The sequence below is a fragment of the Thermobia domestica genome, chromosome 10 (assembly GCF_964235325.1).
Source record: "Thermobia domestica chromosome 10, izTheDome1.hap1.1, whole genome shotgun sequence".
Lineage (NCBI taxonomy): Eukaryota > Metazoa > Arthropoda > Insecta > Zygentoma > Lepismatidae > Thermobia > Thermobia domestica.
Window position 1 is genome coordinate 206,939,819 of NC_137463.1, and position 24,819 is coordinate 206,964,637.

General features: G+C 34.3%; 1 protein-coding gene across 6 annotated transcripts in view; it reads right to left on the reverse strand.

The window, feature by feature from the left end:
• Positions 1–1,719: 1,719 nt before the first annotated feature.
• LOC145662949 (uncharacterized) overlaps positions 1,720–24,819 on the reverse strand; it is a 48,524-nt gene continuing 25,424 nt past the window's right edge. For 3 of the 6 annotated variants that reach the window (XM_081729001.1, XM_081729002.1, XM_081729003.1), the window contains exons 3-6: positions 19,312–19,541; positions 15,703–15,855; positions 6,598–6,689; positions 1,726–3,614 (exon numbers count right to left, since the gene is read on the reverse strand). In XM_081729001.1, the coding sequence (XP_081585127.1) occupies positions 1,949–3,614; positions 6,598–6,689; positions 15,703–15,855; positions 19,312–19,541 (2,141 nt within the window). In that variant the 3' untranslated portion in view covers positions 1,726–1,948. Of the gene's footprint in view, positions 3,615–6,597; positions 6,690–15,702; positions 15,856–19,311; positions 19,542–24,819 lie in introns of all 6 variants that reach the window. The other 3 variants (XM_081728998.1, XM_081728999.1, XM_081729004.1) reach the window with 3 other exon arrangements.

Genomic DNA, 24,819 nt, shown 5'->3' on the forward strand with positions numbered 1-24,819 from the left:
CAGATTTGTCCACTAAATCCTAGGCTGAGGGTAATACGAAGGTTTACGAAATGTGAACGTATGGGGGCAAAAGTTTGCTCAAACTGTGTTTTGCTGTTCACTAGATATCCGAAACAGTTGGGCATAAATAATTGAGATTTTCTACACTTGGACTCTAGACTACGGATAAGATAGAAATTTTTGAAATTCAAGATCAAAGAGAGGGAAACGAATGCTAAACCTACTCTCAATCTAGGAAGTTGAAATTTTCCAAGGTGCAGTTTTCAGTAATTCTGCTTCGAAGTGTACCTAGTTGTATTACAAAATTTTTATTATTATTACGAACTTCTTTTGAAACGCTCAGCATACAGCCATAAAATACTATATATATTCTGACATACGCAATATGAATATCTCATACAAGAAGGTGATTTAGCTAAGTGTTGACAATGGGAAATGACTTACGGAGATTTTTAGATAGTTTAGTTTGAGAAATATACATTTTGAGAGTACCAATTTCAACGAAATGGACAATATCTTCCGAGTTCGTGTGCAAGAAAGTGATAGGTGACTCTAAAAATATTTTGGGGTAATAGGGATTGACTAAAAGCTTTTGCCTAACGATTTCCATACATTGGATTGAATCCGCTGGTTCCGGATTCAAGAAAATGATTTGACTTGGCCTTGACGTTGTGAAAAGTTATTTAGGAGCAATTTCGTGAGCACTTGTGAGCGTAACTTTAGCAAAACTTGCATTGACGAGTATTTTGAAACCATAAGAATTTTGAATATATATATCTTTCAATATCTCGCATAAAACTTGTTTTCCCAGTGCGTAGAACGGACGAAACAATTACTCACCCGTGATGTGTTTTCGTAGTATTTAAACCGAAATAATCTCAAGAACTGATTCAGCTCCCTTTATCACTTTTTCTTCGAAAAAATGAAAGCCAGTGTCAATAAATTTACATTTTTATATTCAGATCTGTTGACTTTCAAGCATAAACTGAAATTTGAGATACTTATTCAAAACTAGGAGCACAAAAGATGTACCAAAGAACAGGATTCGGTAATTTCCGACTTATCCAAACGCCTAGAAATGTCCAAAGATATTATTAATAAAGTCAAAATCATTCGCAGAAACTCATCATAAAATGAAGAAAAAGTTTTTGAGTCACATTTTATCACAACTGCAAATTCTACGTTCAATTTGTACGGACAATCTTGATAAGAATTTGGATTGTGTCATTTTAAAATTTGTATCATATTGACATTAAATCCTACCCAGTATCTCTAGTATTAGTTTACGTTCAGAAACACCATACATGTACACTTGTTCTTTGGGTTTTGGATTTGCCAACATCTAAGACTTAGCAAAATTGATTCTATGTAATCTCAAGTATAGTTCACTTATTATGTATGAGGTGTACTGAAATTATTTTAAATTGTACATTCCGTATTCTTTGATTAATAACTGCATTTTTTCTGAGTGTTTCAAGAACAAGTGTAGTTGTCAACAAGTTCGAAATAAGTTTCTCAAGATTCCGTCCGTTATCGTTAGAAAAGGACATAACGGATCTTAGAAAGTAAGAACTGACAGACATTTTACGAAGAATGACTAATGAAGAAAGCAGAATCAGCTCTTGAAATTACTTCAATTAAACCACTACGAAAATCTATCGTAGATAAATAATAGTTTCATTTTAATAAAATGAACCAGACGCATTCCTTATTACATAATCTTATAGTTAAAACTAACTCACAGAGAATCAATTGTTAGAATCAGTTATTATTTCACCAGTCTTAATTTTAATTTTAATCCATTATTTTTTTTCACCAGTAAAACTTTTACATTTCAAAAACTACAATATATTCCAAAAACTACAATATATACAATGACAGTGACAAAAAAGTTACAATTCTACTTATAAAGGTTAGTTCAATTCTTTATTACACAAAATATATTATTTCATTCTAATTTTATAACAGGGTTTAAATAATGTTGAACAAAAAATGTTTTCACAGGTAACTTTTCAATATCTTGAAACTCTAGTTTACTACAACTCTCTTGTTTATGTCGTTCCAACTGCTTTTTGAGTAGAAATCCAGAGTTACACACATCACAACGATAAGGCATATCTCCAGTATGTCTTCTATAATGTCTAACCATGTCACCTTTTTGGGAGAATTTCGCATGACATATGGAACATGTATAGGGCTTCTCCCCAGAGTGATGACGCATATGAATATTCAAAAAACTTTTCCGTGAAAACTTTTTCCCGCATAAAGTACACAAATGATCTTTCACTCCTGTATGGATGGGAAGGTGTTGAGATAGCAAACTAAGCGCTCGAAATTTTTTACCACAATATTTACAATCATACGGTAACTCTCCCGTGTGAATACGCTCGTGATCCATAAGACTCGCTTTTGACGCCAGACACTTGCCACAATAGGCACAACCAAAAACTGACTTCTTTTGTTCCAAACGCACACCTTCTCCACTAGATAACTTCACTTCTGGATGATCTCCATTTACATGAACTCTCAAATCTAACTTTGTATTGCACACAAGTCCACAATAAATACATCTACACCGTTTCTCTTTGTAATGCAACGCTCTATGATTCGCCATATTAGACTTACGGTTGAAACCTCTCCCACATATATCACAGAGGTATGGTTTCAGATTTGTATGTGTGATTTCATGTTGACGCAACTGTCTCTTCAAACGAAACGGTCTTTCGCACACGGAACATTTTAATTTCTTTTCGGATGATTTTGGGTCATGCGTACTTTGATGGTTCATCAAGTTCTCTGACGAGGTGAAAGATTTAGAACAAATTTCGCATACCCACTTACGTTCACTGTGAGTCTTTTCGTGGATTCGTAAGTGGCTTGCATACGCAAATTTCCTCTCACACTGGGTACACTGAAATGGCTTCTCTTGTGAGTGTCGTCGGACATGAAGTTGTAAACTAACTTCCCGTACAAAAATTTCACCGCAAATATTGCACGTAAAAGGTGCAACTCGACAAAGATAAAGCTTATGTCTATTCAATAAAAATCTCGAGTCAAACTCTTTGTCGCACACATCACATCTAATACTCCTACGATCCTCTACATGTACTCTTTTCTTATGGAGTCTGTATTTAAATAATGAAGGGAACTTTATCCTACATATATTGCACATCACTGTTTTGGGCATATGTGTAAAATAATGTCGTTTACACTGAGTTTCATTTGAACATATCATTCCACATAATGAACATTGAAGTTCACTATTTAATGTTTTCTCGTCATTCTTTACGTACTTACTACACTCTGCACACTTTATAATCAATTTATTATGAACGCTTGTCTTATGGATTACCAGATTGCGATATATATTAAAACTCATAAAACAGAATTGGCATTCCCATTTGCTTTTCTTGAAGTGAACTGCTGTGTGAGTATCAAATTCCTCCATATTGACAAAGGTAATATTACATACATCGCACTTCACTGGACTTTCAGGTATACCAGAAATTGCGTCAGCGATATCTTTCCCACTAAGTAAACATTTACTTTCATCATGTTTACTTCCAACACCATCGCTAGTTTCATGGTCGTCTACCGTAAAAGATATGTGGGACCTAGAACAAGAAAAAAAAATTAATGATTAAATTTAATATTGGTTTTGTACATTAATCATCTACTGTATACCCAAAATAAACTACAGAGATACGAGAAGATGCAACTCGACATGAAAGTTAACAGAGGGAATCAGAACAGAATCAGTTATTCTTAAAATTAAAAAGGACTCTCGTAACAAGAGCACTATTATGAAAGCAATATGAAATTAGTTACAATTAACGTGAGATAAAACTGAGATACAGCTTTCTCTTTGAGCTGACACAGCTGCCTAGGAAGAGAGAAACGAAAAGTTGTTCAGAATTAACTGAATACGTTTTACAAACTTGTAGAAGGCTTATACCAACGTTATCAGACAATGAACATCAAAATCTGATGTTAGAGACGCAGAATGTTCTACAAGAACTTACATCCAGTTCTTGGCAGCATTTCTTTCCATTTCTTTAATACCCATTTCAAGGAAGAAGCTGTCTGTAGGACTAACACTTCCAAAACGTTATCAAAATTAATATCTTCTTTTTATCTAATGTATACCTAATCTTCTTTTTATCTTTTAACCTAATGACTCCCATGCAGAACTGAGTCTTACAGTATAACTTATCTACCAATTAATTTATAAAGCTGCTATCAAGAGCATAATAAAAATATACAATAAATCATGCAACATATCCATTATGTTGCCCAAACACTGTATACTTCGTATATTTTAAAATTACGAACATCTGTTACCGGTGGGAGTTCATGTGCTTTGGATCCCACGTTAAGTTGTACGTCCAAGTTTCATATAGCTTCGGTGCTGAAAGGGACCGTAAACTCCAATGTCAATCATCTTCCAGATCACAAGCTATTCGTAAGACCGCATACAGTATCTGATTCATTGCAGTAAAAGAAATATAATTGAGGCTAGCGATAATGTCAGAACATTTTGATATAAATGTGTATATTTTACGAACATCAGAAGATGGATTTTTTGTCTTTTTTAGCATTTCTTCTAACGTACAAGAAAACCGAAAAGAATGGATTCACTGGAGCAAAGGACTGAAGCTATACCTTATCAATGGTTGCTGGTTACGTCAAATTATGTGAATATAACCAGCAGTAGAAGTTTCACTGATTACTCCGGTGAAACCAATCATCCATACTTCCTCTCATACAAGAATCAAGCGAACTAAACAAAACCAAAAATCTTTCCCATGATAGCTATTACCTATAATTTTCTTTACTGAAATAATCTAAATCATCATTAGCAACTTATTAAATCTGTAGCTTATGAAACTACAGCTTCATCACGATAGAAGTAAAATCATTACCTAAGACTGACAAATTTGATAAGATTGATACCTGTCATTCAACAGTCAGGTTTTGTCTTTTTAAACAGAAGTACAGAAATAACAGACTATACATAGATTTTTATGTGTCGAGTTGCTCTTCCTCAGAGACAACGAAGAAGAAACGTAAAAAATTTTAAATACATGAAACAGAATATTATTATTTTATAAGATGAACTTCTTCATCTAATTCAAAGCACTTAACTAGAAAAATTAAGTTTGCATTAAATGCTATACACATTAACACTGTATACATCCTTCCATTATAAAATAATTGTACAGTAACACGACAAATACAATAAATTCACTATAAATTATTACTTAATGACACTATGGAATGCATATTTATTAAACCTTAAAAAGAATACTTCCTTCGCGTGGGTGACCCGGGTTCCATTTCCGGCGGGAGCTCATGTGGTTCGGATTCCACGTTAATCAGTAGGTCCACGTCTTATGTAGCCTTGCTGCTGAAAGAGACGTTAAACTCGAAATCAACTCAACTCAAGAATACTTCTACCTCAAGCATCCGGTAAAAGCAAACTTCTACGTATAGTTTTGGAGCATTCCTCGGTTTTACCCATCCTGCGTCGAGAAAGTAACAAGGTACCCTGAAACTGTACACAAGAGTTTGCTTTTACCAGATGCTATGATTCAGCATAAATCCTTTCACTCTATATGTAAAATTGAAAATTCTAAATAGGGACAGCTTCCTATTCTTTCAAGAATACCAATATTTGCGAGCACAAAGAAAAGGGAGTATTTACAAGAGCACAAACAGGAAGATAGTTACTAAATCATTTGACAATTCGTAGCCTTTTACGATCTCTCTTCTCATTATTAGAATAAAGGCAAAAAACTATGGTCATAAATGAAATTGTATTATAACAGGTATGAAAAACAAAACTGCTTTTTTCAAAAAAGCGATGTGCTTCGGATCCTACGTTAACTGTAGTCTACATCTCACGTAGCTATAATGCTGAAAAGATATGTTAAAATCAAAGCTAAAATATTAACTTACATGCATATTGCGTTTCACTTTATAAACACCATTTTGCGATAACAATCGCAAGAACAAAATAATGAAACCCATAATACAACACTTCAGCAAGTGTGCTATAACGCTTCGCGGGCTCCTTTAGGTTTTACAAATGTTGGGGTAGAGTGATAAACTAAGTAAGTATAAACTTGATTGGTTGAAGAAGTTACCCTTACTCTTACTTGTAGCAGCTGTTACCGTTCTTTTTTTCATGAAAAGTCACGCACGTTATATAAATTAGTACTTGAAGTAATGTATTTATTATGTTTCACTCTAAGTTCAAATTGTAAATTAAAACTGTTTTTTCAAGACTTGTTCTGGACGATTATTGACAGTGTTTTTTCTTGAAGCTTTCCTTATCATATTATCGATGTCTCCTTAAGACTACTAAACTAAAAGCAGGAAGAAATTAATGTTTGTGATTTGTTTAATGTCATTTGGGGTTTTTGCTATTTTGATAGAGGTAATATGACAAAAAATGTCTTGAAAAATTCAGAAAAATAGAGCCCAGAGATAAGGTAGAGAAGTATGAATTCTTTGTATGCACACATTTTGTAAGCATTCCCTTTGTAACATCACTTAATATTAAATCTAAAAAACTTGTTTCATTTACATACTTACTCTGGCGTTTTTCGTTGGCATCTCTCAGAAGGTTGTCCATCTGATTCATGTTTAACTGATGATGTCTCTGAATGTTCGAGGTTCTCAGTAGCCTTAAAATATAAGAAGCAATTAACACTATTAGACTGTAGTTTATAACGAATATGGCCATTGACACACATAATCATACTAAAAATTTGGTCTCCTCACTTATATTTCAAAAGAATTGCCTCTAAACAAGGCTGTATTCATGGTGAGGGGACAACACTTGAAAATTTTTATGTATAGATAATCTATACAGAAATCTTATTAATGTTACCGATAGCAGATCACATTAATTTATTTTAAAGCCTTTCGTTCGCGATCATAAACAGGACTGTGTTAAACAAATACAGTATATACATACATGAAATGAAAGAGTTTATGTTGGCCACCATTGGTTCCATTGGGAAATGGTCAAGCTACAGAAAATAAAAGTATTTTGAAATAAGAACTTAAGGATAGTGACATAGTCCCTTTTAATGTTTTCCTAATTATTACCTCCGTAATAAGCATTTTATAGGGGACACCTAGTCTAGTGATTAGAGCGTTGAACTCATGGTCCGCGTAGTCCCGGGTTCGATTCCCGGCCGGTGCTTCCCTAATTTTCCACGTCCACCCAGCGTCGTGAGGAAAAGTGGGGAGTCACGTGAAAACGACGCGACGGCTACTAGGTCTAGAAAGCTCCTGATGCACCTGTTAGGGACAGAGCGTCGTAGGGCGCTGACAACGTACTCGCTCCTAGGCTGGACGTAGTTCAGCCGGTCGTTAGCAGATGGCGCTGGAGCAGGCTTATGCTCACAAATGGGTCGTTACGCCAATTGGTTTCTTTTGGTTTGTAATAAGTATTTTATAAATAATCAGTTATTGCACCCAAGCCTTCGGCCCGCTGTACACTATAGATTAAAATCTCTAACTGTTTACACTTACTTGTTTATTTTTTAGTTTGGCAACCAATATGCGTAAATATTAATGCTTAAACTTAAATGTGGATAGATCCTTATCCTTTTCTTATCCTATTTTGAAATAAAACGAAACAATACAGTTTTGAAGTTGCGATTAAATCGTCACAACAGTTTTGAATCGGCAAATTCGCTGCACGCTAACGACATCTATTAGGGAGCGACACCTACTAGCATGACTGTTTACTATTACAATTAGAGTGACGCACAGATTAAGGCACTTTCTTTATAATTAGGATATATAATATAGTAAAAGTGATTTTTGCTTATTAAAACACGGTATGTGCTACACGGTATTATTAGTTTTCAACGAAAAAAAAAAAGTCCAAACATGTTTCTTGGGAAACATAAAAATTGACGCTGTACAAGGACCATTTCATTATTGAGAAGAAACTGATACTGAAATATGCCCTTATTGAACTCTACAGTATGACACTAGCAAGATGATAGTACATAGTATGGTTAATGAGGTATTATTATTATTATTATTATTATTAAGTATTCTGACTGTTGGTAGGTCCTGGGACTTTTTTTATTAAGGTTTGGGCCCTAAAATGTTTCTTCCACGTTTCTCGATCTTCAGCTTTCTCCTTTAACTCCCAATATTTGCTTCTATTTTTCAAATCATCGATCAGTTGTGTTCTTCTTCCTATTCCTCGCTTTCCTTCCATCTTTTCTTCTATGGCAGTATGGAAAAGAAAATTTCTTCACAAGATGTGTCCAATCCAATTTGCCTTCCTACGAAGGATGCTGGCTAAAAGCGTCCTTTTCTCTCCTATCCGTTTTAAAACATCTTCGTTTGTTACTCTCTTTGTCCATTTTATCTTCTCCATTTTACTCCAACACCATATTTCGAAGCTCTCTAAATATTTCTTCTCTAACTTCCGTAGTGTCCAAGTCTCTGAATCATACAGTCCAATACTCCATATACAGCACCAGACCAACTTTTTTCTTAGTCCTATATTAAGCCTATTACTTAAGAGTGATCTTTTCTTATTGAATGCTTCTTTGTTTAGGGCAATTCTGGACTTGACCTCTTTAATGCAGTAAGCGTCTCTCGTCAAAATACTTCCCAGATACTTGAAATTATCCACCTCTTTAAGTTCTCTTTGTTCTACTCTGATACGTAAGGGCGCGTTTGACGGGATATTCTCATGACTTTCGATTTTTCAACATTGATTTCCATTCCATATAGTTTCCCAGTGTCAACTATTTTGTCAATTATCTCCTGTCGTCCTTCTTCGGTTCTAGCTACAGTAACCGTATCATCTGTATACCTGATCTTGTTAATGATCTGCCCTCCAATCTTGAAATCTCCACTTTTCATTAGTGCTTCCTTCATTAAACATTAATGACATATAGTCTAAAATAATTATTAACTCTTTAAGTTTCAATCTCTGTTTAACTAAAATATTCGCAAAACAAAAGACATTTTATCAGTTGATAGATCACATCGAATTAAACAAAAGCCATACGTCAGAGTGACTTCTCATGCGTAATTTTCGAGAAAGTCGAAGGAAACTATCGTCTGTGGCGCTAAAAAGTTCGTCTCTCGTTGCCAATAATTGACAGTTCATTATTCCATAGGAACTACTTGTTTATTTATGTACTATACATGGAAAAATATGCTGTGAAGTAGCACACTTTTAACAGCGACACTACAGTTGGAAGTCGAATATCCGAACTAACTGGGACCACAGGTAGTTCGGATTTTCGAAAATGGCCAAGAAAATGCCATTTAGGCTTAAATATACTGTACGGTATGCTCTTTTATTGATACAATGGTTATACTGCACATACAGTAATTACAATACTGTACGTAAGACTACTTACATTTAATGTTTCTAAAGAACCTGATCGTATACTAAATTACACTGTTCTTGTAACTCACACTTAAAACTTAACTTGTATAGGCCTAAGGGAAAATAAAAATATATATGACAAATAGTTACATATGAATAAGCTTTTGTAAAAACACTGATTTCACACAAAGAAAATCGAATTAGCTTCTAGGGACCCCGTTCGGATTTTTGACGTTCGGATTATCGACGTCTTACTGTACTTGTAAATGTTTCGCTTACATCTTTCAGATATTGCAACATCACTGTATCTCACAACATTACATTACTGGTATGAGTGTGTTTTATTCGGATGACTTTCTCGAAATATCTTTTCTTTTCTTTGTATTTTGTTATTAACTTAAGATATGCCATAATTAATGTCTTTCTCAAGAACTCTGAAAGGCGTTCTACAGTTAGGATGAGTTTTCATCAGACGAAGTTTTCAGAAAGTACGAATTATAACTGTATTTGAATTTCATAAATACATGTTTCAGTAATAGACAAGTTTAAATGCAGCATGAGCATGCTTTTCTTCTGTATTATGTTTAAGTACAGAAATACCTAATAAAATAAAATAACTTTTAAAATACGCACACAGACACACAATACGTCCATAACATAATACAGAAGAAAAATTTTAAATTGTCTTCATGAAACTTATTTACACACTAATAATGCTTGTTTACTAAAAAGTTTAAAGTTTAGGATTTGAAAGCAGAATCTGATTTCTTTCGCTTTAGAAACTCATATAACTTATTGAAAACTCTCATATAGTTCATGTATCCGCTTTTCTGAAGAAAAAACGTAGTAATTTTGCGGAATAATTTTATCCTGAAATAATAATATTTGTGTCATTAGCAAATAAAACATGTATATTAGATAACAGTTTGTGTTAAATCATTAATATATATATATAAGAAAAAGTAGTGGACTAAGCACTGATCCTTGTGGTACACAAGGTAGGATCTATCTTCAGATGAAATAAAACTTCGAATTTTCCTATTACTTTCTTTCTTAATCTGAACAACGTGATGTCTATTTTTCAAGCAAGATTCAGTCCACTTATTAGCAGTTCCTCATATATCATAAGGACTTTTTTTTTTAACGGAAGAGATCATGATTTATAGTACCGAACGCCTTAGAAATATCAACAAAGAGCCCAATGACCCATTCTTTGTTGTTTTTCGTATGTATGATCGTACTAAAATAAAAAATTGCAGAATCGGTAGATTTGCCTCTTAAAAATCTATGTGATAGTAATATTAAATTATTGGTATATAAGTATTTCCTTAGTTTATCTGACATTAAAGTCTCAAATTTTTTTGGAAAAGCTGAAAAGAAAATCTGCTTCTTTTGAACAAGGGAATTACTTTCGCCACTTTTAAATGTAGGAAAATGCCTGACTCGAGTGAGAAATTTATTAGACAAGTCAGATGGAGAGCAATTATTGAAGCAGACTGCTTTATAATAGTGAATGGTACTTCGTCAAAGCCAGCAGAGTAGCTGTTCGTCATGTTTCCTATGATTACTAATACTTCCTCAATACTTACTGGGCTAATAAATATACATTTCGGGTGAGAAGGTACTTTTAGTGAACTACTTTTACTAGCAGAGACAGGTAAAATACAAGAGCCACCTGAGAGGAAGTTATAAATTAATCATTAAATTTATTTGCCATTTCTGCTAGATTCATAACCTATTTATGCTCGAAAATAATGTGACTCAAATTAACAATGTTACATTTAATTGTCTGTGTCGACTGGTTAATAATATTTCACATAGTTTTAATTTTATTTCTAGAATTTTTAATAGTTTCAGAATTGTGCATTAAGTTTGCAGTTTTGGTAACTTTTTTTTTTTTGTTTGTTTGTTTGTAATTCTATATTTTTTAACACAATTTCTGAAATCAGCAGGAACATTATCACTAAGCGATTTAACACAATTAATTAATTTCGTGTCGAGTGAGGAGACCAGTTGTTACACTATTGTTTTACGTTCTAATACATTTACTAATAGGGATAAGAAAGAAAGTTATATTAAAACAATTTAAAAGTAAATCTAAGAAGGGGTTAAATCTTTTGTTTGTAGGAAAGATAAATAAATTTAATTACAGTTATCGAGAGTCAACAAATGGCAAAAGCAGATAATACGTATTGTTCGCTGAAAAGAACTTTTTTACAGTGATGGTGATTTCCCGCGGTACCGGTAGGTTAATTGCAGGAATTGATAAGCCAACTAAGTGCGTATCATGATCTGAATAACCTGGATTTAATATTTCAAGCTTATGGTCAAGACACTGCATGGTTACTATTACTTCAAGTGCTGATTTTACGTATCGAGTAGGCGTATTAACAATAGCTTGTACATTAAATAATGTTTAACAATAGCTTGTACATTAAATAATGCTAATAAGTTTTCTGACTTGGCTTTGGTCTCAATTATTTATATTTATATTACCACAAAAAATTATTATACTCCATCTTTTGCCTAAATGGTCAAGGGTACTTTTGAAGATTTAAAAAAATATACCTATGCAGCTTATTGCAACTACTTCGAAGTGGAATTCAACACTGGATTTTGATACATCCACTTCCTGAGCAACTAGCGTACTTCGTGCAAAATATACAAACACCATAATGAATCTAATTAACCCATGAATAATAACTCACCAAATTAAAACCTTTTTTAGTTTTACAGATTTTATATCAAAACAACTTAACTATTGATCAGTAATGCAAATAACATGTGCAGTTGATAATACTGTCTCAACTAACACATCCATAAAATCTAGCTTATTTCCAAGACCATGTACACTGTGATGCTATACATTAAACTGTTTTAATTTACACTGTCGTGACTTAGTTCTTGTACAAGGCCTTATAGTCAGATTTAGTACAATTCTTAATTTGCAGCAAGAGGAGTTACTTCAGAAGACCACCCAGAGAGAGTCGAAATGATATAAAATAAGAAATATTATTTTAGGACATAAGGTTAGTGTTTATTTAATTCCATATTATAGTATTTTTTTTTTATTCTACTTACTACTTTATCACTTGTACTTGTATTGCATTACCTTTGATAAATTTTGAGACAAAACGATACAACCCAAAATTATGTTAATGAATTACTTGGAAAAATGGATTTATAAATATACAGTAAACCCACTGTACCTCAGCAATTAATTTTATATCAAATTGAAAATTATACATTTGAAGGAGAATTTTTATTACTCAATAAAATTTTACTATTTAAGATCATCATTGTTACTTTATAATTTACTTTTTTCAAACTCCAACAACCAAAGAGTTGCTAAGAATTAAGTTTTTCTTGTGACTCTGGTAAAATGTAGTGGTTACAAGAGATGGCCGGATAGATGAGTACACGAGTTTAAAACTACCGCTTACATACATACATATATATATATATATATATATATATAATCATTTTAAACATTTTTAGTTTCATATAATCTTTAACTCACTCGGAATAATTTGTACACGTCTGGTGACATTATTTCATGTTATTTATTACTCTTTTTTTTTCAGTGTTAACAATTCTACTTATATCAGGCTCACGGACGGGCCATTTTGGTTACAGTTCATCATATAATTTTTGAATCAATTGCAATATAAGAACAATTATAGTGATAAAGTTGACGTGGCTCTATGGCCACGACTCCAGTGATTAATACCCGACAAGTTATATAGATAGAAATGTAGTAAATTAAGACTAAGTTTTGTATTTCCTACTTAAAAAAAATAAATAAGTATAAATAAATAAATAAAAAAAACACTTAAGTACGGGGATCTAAAAGCTATTTGAATATTACAACGAAATTTAGCTACTTTTAATATAAGTAATCGTTTTCAAAAAATAATATTTTTTAAAGGTAGAAATAACAATGCATCAAATTACCGTAAAATTTTATTTTCTTATAATTTCCTTGTCTTTAAAATAGCAAGTCAACTTATATATACACAGTTGGCGAGAATTAACCCCCCATTGAAAATTGTTAACAACTTTTTTAATACTTAATTAATTTCCATGAAACTAGTAGTAGTTTGTTCCTTACAATGGTAGAATTGTTATGCATTGCTAAAATGACACATTAAGCACCATCATTATCTACTAGTTTTCGTAAACGGTTAGGAGTGTTAGCGACAGACTTCTGCAGATACTCCAGTGGTAGGTTTGCAAGAACTAGCCGAACTCGCTCCTACAATTTATCAGGAGTTTTTGGTTTGTGCGATAAACTTTCTCTTTCGCCCACGCCCAGAGGAATACGTTGCAGGGCGTTAGGCCAGACTCCTTGTTGGTCATTCAAGACTGTCACAACGTCCCAACTAGCTTCCTGGAAAACGAGTGTCGAGGCACGCACGGACAGGACATGCGAAATGAGGTGGGGCCCTATCTTGAATAAAGCTTATGTAGTTGTAATTGTTCCACATGAATACAATACCCTGAACATAATCTTCAAGCATAGCAAGGTATTGTTCTGCATTCATTGTGTCCCGAATGACGTATGGACCCAAACTTTCGTAAATGTCACGCCGCACCTTACTGTCACCTTTTGCGCGATGTTGGCTATTTCAACAAGCACCCTCGGATCCTCTTCTGTCCAATTTTAACAATTGTGCCGGACCCCATAAAACACGGCTTCATCTGACCACAGGATATTATCGAAAAGATCGTACCAGTCCTCATATCCAGCATGCATCATCTCACGTTCCACCCGATGATCACCGTCTTCCGGCTATCAGTCCTTGCAATAATGCGGTTTCCATGAACGAAACTTCAACTCTTCCTTCAGAACAGTTTGGATTGTGTGTCGTGTTAATCCACTTTCGCGAGATGCCTGTCTTTGAGATTTCTGACGGCTTCTAGTGAACGTATTTTGAAACACTTGCACATTTTCCTCCGTCCTGGATGTTGAGGGGCGACAGCGTCTCTTCATATTTGCTACAGAACCTATGTCCATTAGCTTTGAATGGAAAATTTTTTTGGTCTTTGCATCTACTGAGGCACGAGGTCCTTTCACACTTCACCACCATCTCTGTACTTGTACCACGGACTGCATTACTTTGTACCAGAATCCCAGGTGAGCCCGCTCACGAAAGTTAGAGGTAGCGTCATGGTCCGCCATTGATTTGTCTATATGCGTCCGATTTAAACCTTCACCCCTACTCATAGAATAGACCGATCCGAATAATTCAAACAGCAGAAGAAAGCCAAAGGCCTCTAGTGTCTCGTCAAGTTCGTGCGTGTGTGGTGTGTGCATCATAGCTCCCAAGATGAACCGGTTTTGAGAGACAACGTCGTAGCAGTTTTCCGCATCAATTTTTCCGTGACACAAATTAAAAAATAGTGCAAAGAAAATGGATATGCATTGGGGTCAACGACCATCAAGAACATAATCGCTATAAACACTGACATTCCAGCACTTCGTTCACCCAGTACACAACATGTGATGCCAAGGCCATTGCACGTAACAGTCAACTGTGAACCGCAACCTACATGGCTAATTAAAGCTTCGGATAGTGTTTAAAATTTGTACACATGTCTTGCTGTGGCCCATTGGAGGGAGAGAAAGACCTACTGCAGCGCCTCAACGATCGCCATCTCAATAGGAAAAGTGGAAGTTTGTTGCCACATTCAATGAAGCATGGATTTATCTATCAGATTTTGTCAAAATTAGAGCCGTAATGCACACCCCACGAGACGCAAAAACTCGTCCTGACTTCATCCGGCAGTGCAAAGCAAGTTTCCCGAAGTTTCGAACTTATATAGCACTTTTGTTGTTCTGCAGAAAAATCTGACTCAAGATGGTCCTATATATTAGAGAAGATGCACTTTACTATTTCAGTCGACAAGTTTTATTATTATTTTGTTTATATATATAGTATCATGCCACACATCATAGACCCACTGGCTATAATACAGACACACATGTCAAGGTTTTCTAAAATGTTAACATTTTAATCAGTACACTGAGCTTTATAAGGCGAATAAGAAATAAAGGTAAAAGATGTTTGATAATAGAGATTTAGTGTAGGTGTAGTGTAGGTGTACACAAAAATGGGTATGCCTCCCATCATCAACTTACTCTCTTAGTGAAATGTAAGTTTTTAACATTATTTTTCACTCTCGACTAAGAAAGTACACTGAAAGATAGATTAGATTTTAAAAAACTTTGATGTGCAAAATTTGCCTAAAGTTTCGTTTAAAACAATTTCATGTACAAAAAAATTGGAAATGATTAGTCTTAATTCTGCTATTGACGTTACCTTTGGTGAAATGCTGTTGCTTTTTATAACTTCTAACTTTGATCTCAGGACTGCATCCGTCTGCGCAACAGACTCAATAAACTCGTAACAATTGTTTAACTTTATAAGGCATGGGTAACATATTGACGTAGGTAATTCATCAGACGGCAAAATCTATAAATAAATGGAAAAGGAGATAACTGAAATAATAGTTACTCACATTTATTATATTACATATACTGAATTTAAATATGCTCTCTGAACGCCAGTTACGTTATACAGTATTAGTTATTCTTTAATTAGAGTAACATACTAGATTTCTTATCATCAAAACATAATACACTTAAGTGTTCATTTAACTACATTTCTGTCAAACTTGCAGTTTTGTCACAATTTTCCACATGGTAATGTAAGAAAGTCGTAATATATGAAGTTCCTGCTTACTTGCTCAAAGTTGGTAGCTGCTGACCTGTATTAACTTGAGGAGACAACAGCTAAGAATTGGATTTCGAAACTAATTAGTAATGCGGACTAAGTAAGAAAGGTGGAATATCAAATTTAACTTTCCTCGTCTATTGTTCGTTTTATTTATGAACTAGAATTCAAAACTTGATGGTCGTTTACTGTCGAAAACAAATGTAGATAGGCAAAGATTTCTAATTATAACGAATACATGCTTTTTCAACGTAACATCAGAACATTATCGACACCGATATACCTAAATGTTGTTAATATGACCAGAATAGGATTTGAACTAGGAATGGCTACATATTTTCGAAAAATATCTTATCGAAAAAGATTTTTTCGAAAATGGATTTTTTTAGAAACGGAGAACGATTTTTATTTTATTTTTATTATTATTTTTATTTTTTATTTTTTTATTTTATTTTATTTTATTTATTTATTTATTTATTTTTATTTTATTTATTTATTTTTGAAAAACAAAAAACTGATTTCAGTTTTTAGACTTCCAAACTATACTTTGAATATTATTCTTGTTACAAGTTTCTGGAATTCATGAATTCCTGAAGCTTCGAGCTTTTGATTTTCCCCTAGAGTCTTGGTCACACTGAGGAAAAAAACAGAAAGAAGAAGAAAAAAAGACATCAGGGAATAAAATGAAACGGACTTACCAAAAGAAGAACGATGCTAGAACACACTTTGTCAAGTTCAACGATCAAACGTCAAATAGTGATGATGCAAATTGCAATATGACGGAGTCGATTTGTATGCTCTTTTCTTTTCAGTGGAAGGTTGCAGGTTCATGCTGGTATCTCTGTTGTTATGTCGAAGTTCTGCGAATTTTGTAATTACTGCTTAATATTCATCACTTAACCATCCCTTGTCTAAATTTAATTTTGGTTTTCTTAAATTAATAAATACAGTACGACTTTTTTTTGCAGAATTTTTGGCCCCCAATAAAATTTTTGAATATTCTGCCTCGTGTTGAGATTCATTTAAATCTTTCGATATACCTGACACCGGGTTTTCCGCTTTTGAATTCCTAATATGCTCCTTGACACGGATTTTTAAATTTCTTATTGTGCCTATGTAACTCTCACATGGAAACTGCGTTTTATTTCATAAATACCCAATTTTTTATTAGGATCCGCGTAATAACTCTCAAATTGGATAATGTTCTTTTCTAATGTTTACGGCGGGGTCGAGGGAGGGAGGAGTCAAAGCTATACGGAAGCCGTACTGTGTGTAGATTTTATTCAATGCAGTTGTCAATTTGGGAAATATAGGCTACCACATCATTTTATGTTATTCGTGTCGATTTATATCTATCGAAACTTAAATCCCTTTTAGCCTGGTTATACCAATTCTTTAATAATGAGAGTGGATACCCGTTCATACTGCCTAGCTTCAATAAACGGTCATTTCTATCTGCAACTACAAGCAACGTCTAAATAACGACAAGCAACGTCTTTGGCGTTATGGCAAAGAATAAAGAGACGAGTAGAACAAATAACACTGGAGGCGTTGCCTTTGTAAATTCCCGAGCCAGTTGAAATGTTTATTCGTACATATACTTGGGATTAACTGTCATCGGGTTTGGCATGTAACAGCTTAGCGATTCCGAAAACCCGAAAATATAGTAACTGACTATGGACCCAGATGGATTCGACAATAATCTCGGTCATCTTAGACATTATATTTTTCACCCCTTCTCACCCCCATGCCTGTAAGGATGAATTATGATTCTAATGGTATCTGGGTTGTGACTCTTCATCTCTGACTCTGTATTTCCTTATACATACTGAAAATCTGTAGGTTTTAAGTCACACGTTCATGTCCTTTAGGTTAAAGGAGGACAGATGATTAATGAAATTGAATTATTATGCGATAATTGGTGGAGCGGTAATGTGGTAGAAAACGGGAGAGCACCTAGAAAATCGACGAACATGATATTATCCACCACAAACTCAGATGGTATGATATCAAACCAGAAACTCCATTCACCAGACGTAAGCGCTCTAGCACTGAGCTACCGTCATGTCAGTGACCTGAGAAAGTAGAAGCCGGCTAAACTGCACTACGCCATGGTTCTTGTACAGCACTTCAACGACAAGTGCTTAAATGTCCCGGATTTCAGCGAAGACGAAAGGAAGGGAATATTATAGTTTCCTTTTCTTCACAGGATTAGGCATATAAGTATTCTCTTCAACTTCCGAGTATGGCAATTCAAAAGTTGAAAAACTTGAATACATAAAACACAGATTTAATTAAGTTCACGATTTAACTACTTTGACATTGAACGAAGCATTCGTTTCATTGGGCCCGGGACAAAAGGTTTTACTGCTCAATTTTATTGTTATCTTTCGTATTGTGTTTCAATCTGCATCTTGCTTCTGAAATATTTTAATCAATAAACCGTGACTGATATTATTGGTAATTTTCCGCTGACTATTCAAGAACAAAAATATATTGTTTTAATTAATAAAGCTGAATAGACAACAATGGATTTTTTTTTTTTTTAATAGAAGCTTATGAGATAGGGAAAACGTATTTTTTTAATTATTTGCGGTAATTTCTTTTTCCTTCTTTTTATGCAACAATAGTTACGCGTTTCCGTTGCCCCTTTTGAGCCACCACTGTGTTACAGTGTGGAATCCAATTTCTTATTAGTCACTAGGGTGCTCGTCTTGTCACTAGTCTGAGTGGTGAGAAACAATTAGTAGTGCTCGTGTGAGTTTGGGAGCGCGTTGTGTGTTTCATATGTTGTTGAACGACCTAAAACAGACTCTGAAAGCCACGAAACGTAACAGATCCTGAGAAATTAACAGAACAACTTTGTTTACCAGGGGGAACGAGGTAAATCACCTGCCTACGTTTGCTTAACTAGCGAGGAGAAGGTCTACCAAAATTACTACAAATGTGATTACGTAATACTTGAACAATTCTATTTAATGGAAGAAAATAAATTAATATATAACACTTATTTTTATTTTAAGCATTTAAAAGATTTTCGTAATTTAATAGCGTCCCGGATTTTCATTTTTGAAATATGGCAACCCTAGTATACGCACTTCTGCATTTGTAGTAATTATACATAAATACACTATTTCCTGAAGAGGAACTGTTTCCAGATTTAAGTGTTTTTCATAGTAGAATAAATTCTCTTACCATTATAGTTAAGCATTTGCTGATTTTCTCCACAACATCCCACAATTCTCCGTCTTCTTCGTATACAGATATCATATTATTATCCTTCCTAGCACATAGACGACAGTGAGATTTTGAGAACTTCTCCACATCATTACTATCATGATCAATATTATCGTTTACTATTTTACTTGTCTCAATCTCTCTCTCATTTAATAATGAACAAATGTCTGATTCTGGATTCAAAACATCTGAAACAAGGCAAGATTGATAGTTAAGTTAAATGTTTACAGTGAAGAAAACAAAGTGCACAGAAAATAGTTAAAAATTCAATCAAAATCAAATTACAAAGATATGCTACACGTACTTAAAATTAAGTATCTTTTACGCTAGTATTTCTCCGTATTCGCACCTATTCTCTTATCATTGTACAATCATAATTTTATTAAACTCAATTAACAATGGATTTCTGATTATACTCCTAAACATCGGACCTTCTCGTTGTTGTTCAGCGACCTAGAAATGTTTTACAAATGACTTTATTATATTTGTAAGTCTAAAACCCTCCACAGTTATTGTTCAATGGTCTGATAGGACAAAATCAGTGAATACAATTATTTTACATTTATAGTAGGTGAATACTAAGATAAGAAATAATATATGAGGTAATGCATTCCAATAAAATTTGTTTCTCAACTTATGTTACAGGTATGTCTAAAAGATTACAGTTCAAATAAGCCTGCTTATTCCTGAGTTTGAAAAAAAAATCACAGCAAGTAAGAAGTTAATTCACAGCACGTTAAGAAAATAGCTTTGTTCATTTATTTTACAGTACCGGAAAGTGATTCTTCAAACAACGTCAAATTCTTTTAAAAAAAAGCTGTAATGAAGAAGGTCACAAAAGTTTATTTTGGGAAAAATAGATTTAAACTTCCTACATAAAAGCTAATCCAACAAAACATTCCTTTATCAATTTGTAATTAATAGTGCCATTATTATTATTATTATTATTATTATTATTATTTCTTTAAATAAATAAAAATTGACTCGATGTTGAGTTAGCCCTTACCATCCGGAATACCCCATATACATCCCCCAACCCTGGCTGTGGCCTTGATTAAAAGTGTTGTTCTTGTATTCATTAGGGATGGCCAAAAATTTTCGGATCCGGATATCCCAAAAACCCAATGAGATCCGGATCCGGATCTCGGATCTGGATCCGAAATTCGAATCTCAGATCTTGATTCATATCCAAACCTACATCTGAAATTGTGATGATAAAATTGATTATCTACAATTCGTCAAAACTTTTTTCGGATTTACTAATATAGTAGGTTGCTGCGCTTTTAAATGTTTCTATAACACGTTTGTGCTACCTTTGTTCTTTATTTTATTTTAACCTTGCAATATTTACTTTTCGCACTTTTTGTCGAAGTCTCTTTAGTAAAATGTTTCTAAGTTTGACTTCTTCCCATTTCAGAGTATAGTGAACTGTCTGAAAACTGAAGTAAATGGTAACAAATTCTCCTGTTTAGCTCCTCTTCAAAACTTAATGTTAACTTAACATTGAAAATATTTATTTTATTCTTAGAAAATAACCTTTATTATTTTCTCATATACAAATGAAATATCTTTTAGATAAGGCCCTTCTAATCGCAGGAATACTAGACAAAACAAACTCTTTATTAATTGTAGTTTCTGACTCACTTGAGTCCAACCATCAACAAATGTAATAATGGATATCTTTCACTTCGAAGCTACAACAAAAAATATAGACTGGTTGGTGTGGCACAACAGTAGATTTTTAAACATACACACGACAATTTCAGGAGAGCGATATGGTTGTGTAGTATTATTAGTATTAATAAAAGTGTTCGTTGTATGACTTTATCACCTAATTTATGGCTTGCCCTTCTGAGGTCGGGGTTTTTGAAGGAGTAAATAAGAGATTTCTGTTATTTTTTCTTCACCCTACAGGTTTCTTTAATCATACATTGAAGAACGTAACCAAAAAATATTCATGCATCGTATCATTGAAGTGTTTTGCATTTTGTATATTAAAGTGTTCAAAAATATTTAACATATTCGCATTTGTTCATGTGATCTCAGGTTCAATTCTTGGTGGGAACATACATGAGACAATTGAAAGCTAAAACAATATGAAAATAGTATTTAAAAGTCAGGAAATTGATATTAAACCTTAAGCTATCTATTGGGGCTGTAAGGCTGTAGTTAAATAACCCACACGTTTCGTGAAGATATATTATATCGTTATTGTTTATTTACTATAAGCTACCAGATACATCCTCAGAGGCCACTTTACACTGTAGTAATCAACAGATGAAAACAACATTGGTAAAGGAATGGAAAGAAGGTCTCTAGAGCCTTAGATTAAGGTACCAACCTAGCATATGCCCAGTATAACTGAGGAACAACCGTGGAAAATCCTCAGTCAGGATGGTTGGTCTACGAATTCGTACCCGGTATTACCCAACTGCGAAGCAAGAATCCTAACAACTAGCCTAAGCTCGCTCCGTATTATTATTATTATTTAGCTAATAATTAACGTAATGTTCTAAAATTAGTGCAAATTAAACCCTACTTTCGTTATTGCTGATGTTATAGTTAAGAGGCCTACATGAGACATTAGTTCCCCATTAAGTGGGCCTTGCTCACGAAAGAATACTAGAACTGAAATTCAGGAAGCGGGGGTGAAGAGGTTAATGAGGATGAGGAAACTATGTACGATGCAAAAACTGAGTAATTATGACTTCACTACAGATATATTTATTTACATACGTCAATTAATATTTCTCTGACACAGGGCACTCTCACTTTCTATAATGGCAGGAAAAAGACCTGCTTTTGTAAACGAACACACTAAGCACGTGCCTATAGATGCAATGTTCGTGCAAAGAAACATAGGTAAAACCAGATAAAAATAGGGAAAACGAGGAGAAAATGATAAAATGCCCTTCAACCTAAAAAATAAATAAATAAATAAATAAATAAATAAAAATATAAAACGCGAGATGAATTTTATTGAAAAGATTGTTTTTCCTTAGTGATTAGTTGTGCTGACTATGAACATAAATTAAAAAGAAAACAAGTAGTTAGATCTGAGTTTCGCAAACCAGTTGAAAAGAAAATATTGGATAAATTTTAATAATAAAGACGGCATTTATGATAATTAAAACAAACTAAACTCTTGGCACGACAGTCCTTTGGTTCCTACCTCCATCGACACCCGAAGTCCCTAGCTTTTTAGACTGGAATCCGCTACTCCTTACTTCAGATAACTCCCCAATTGCCCTCACGATGTTGGGTCAACACCGAAATTGTTGAGTGCCTCTCTGGAAATTGAATCCATGACCACGGGCACCGAAGGCACGCGCTAACCACTATTTTTTTTATATGTGAAAAAATAACAGCTTTTTATCAAATTATTTAAGCTGCTGAACGCTTTGCACGAATTACACTGTAACCATTAGGAAACCACACAGACATAGAAGTAAACGAGGACAGTTAAAAACACCTTTGCCCGGAGCGGGATTCGAATCCAAGACATTCACAGCAAACGATCCACAGCCTAATGCCACAGACCACTCGACTATGGTTGTCGGGTATTCTCGACTAAGCAGTAGCACACTTAAGGTAACTGATTATTTTAAAAGTTGCTCCTAAATGCTGACAATCTAAGTCTTATGTATCAAATATTTCCTGTGATAGTACCATACTCTCCTGTCGTACCTTGGCACCTTTACCTACCTTTTGGTGTATCATTTTTCTTCTTTCATTTTGTTTTCTTTCTTTCTTTTCTTTTCTGTCGATAAAGTATGTACATTACATGTCAATGAGTCCACTAATGTCAATGACAGAGATATTGGAAAATGTAATAACCTCATAAAAGATAATGAAAGGTCGAATCTCAGAGCAACAACCGGACTATGAAAAAGCAATGACATTAGATGTGCGTATGGTTAGGATTATTGACCGTCGCATGCAAAAACATGGTGAAGGACTCAAGATAAAGGTACAATGTTCTTTAATTTCTTTGTTGAAGTAATACAAAAACGAAGGTAATGACTTGTATCAAAATCATGTGATGTACAAACGCTGGACTCTCACATGAGGTTTACGTCAATGATATCCGCTTTGAAAAGTATAAAACCTCCAGAAGGGGCTCCTTTAGTCACCCTTCTCTTCACCGGAGTCTCGGCTCGTCGTTTTCGTAATTTTACTTGAAGAGGTCCGATCTGCCACCTGCGGTTGTGTCGCACATCACGTCTTGTCTTGTCTATTTGGACTTAGTCTGCCAAACGTTATATCACTTTCGTAATTCCTCTTAGTGAGAGTCTACGTTTAATAAGTCTTCATTGTACAATTCAACGTTTATAAGTTCTTTGCAATTTTTCTGTGAATCTCCAATTGGAACTGTAAACATCTTCAACCAATAAATTGTCATCAATCAATAGTTTGAAATCTACGTTTCATTTCTCTGGACACTGCCGTACTCCAAGCGGGAGTCGAACTAGTGATCATCTGCCGACGCCAGCCGAAGGTACGCTGCCCAAGCCGCTCGGGGCGCTACAGTACAAACGAAAACTTTTTGGTGACCAGCAGTGCGATAGTTCCAGTGTTCCAGAATTCCAGAAGTTAAGAGGAAGCAGTAGTGGCAGACCGTATAGTATCGGGACTCAACCACTTCTAAGCAAAAGAACACCACCTGTTTGGAGGGAGCTGCCCATCCCTGGATTTGGACTTACACATTCTAAAGACGAAGATTTTCCTGGTCTAATTGGTGCAATTCCACATTTGAAGGAGGTTCCAAGGTTCCATTCCAGTACGAACAAAGCTGTACTTTCATCTGGCCGAATCACACCGGAGAAACTCAGCAGATCTCAGAAAGGAACACATTCGGATTCCCGCCTTAGGAAACACAACACCACCGAAGAGGATCATATCCTGTGATATAGGCAACCAGAAATTCATCTCCAAGGATACTCCGCATCAAGAATAATTGTAAGTTGTATATTATTTTCTGTTGTTTCTCAATCAATTCATTATTTCTTTTCAATTTTAACATTCTTTAACAAAATTTAAAATTTTTATTGTAACAAGGTGTAAAATTTTTGCTTAGAGGTTTCCATTTAATTCTAATTTAAGTTAAACAAAACAAAAATGGCTGAAGCTAGGGGCAGTGATAGTGAACCTGAGACCACTCAAACTTATTGCTCTATTAGCTTTAAAATTAATATCAGAACCATTTACGGGAGACAAACGTAAGCTTAGAGAATTTATTAACAATGTTGACACCGTTTTTCAAGTTGTTGACCCCCAACAGCATAACATTTTATTAAAGTTTGTTAGGGCTAAAAGTACAGCTGACGCAAAGTCAAAGCTGCTTGTTAGAAGCTCCACTGAAACGTGGGAGCAGGTTAAAGCAATTCTTGAGGAAAATTATGCCACAAAACGCACTCTAGATTATGCATGCGCTCTCTTTAATGCACGTCAAGGGAAACAAGAGAA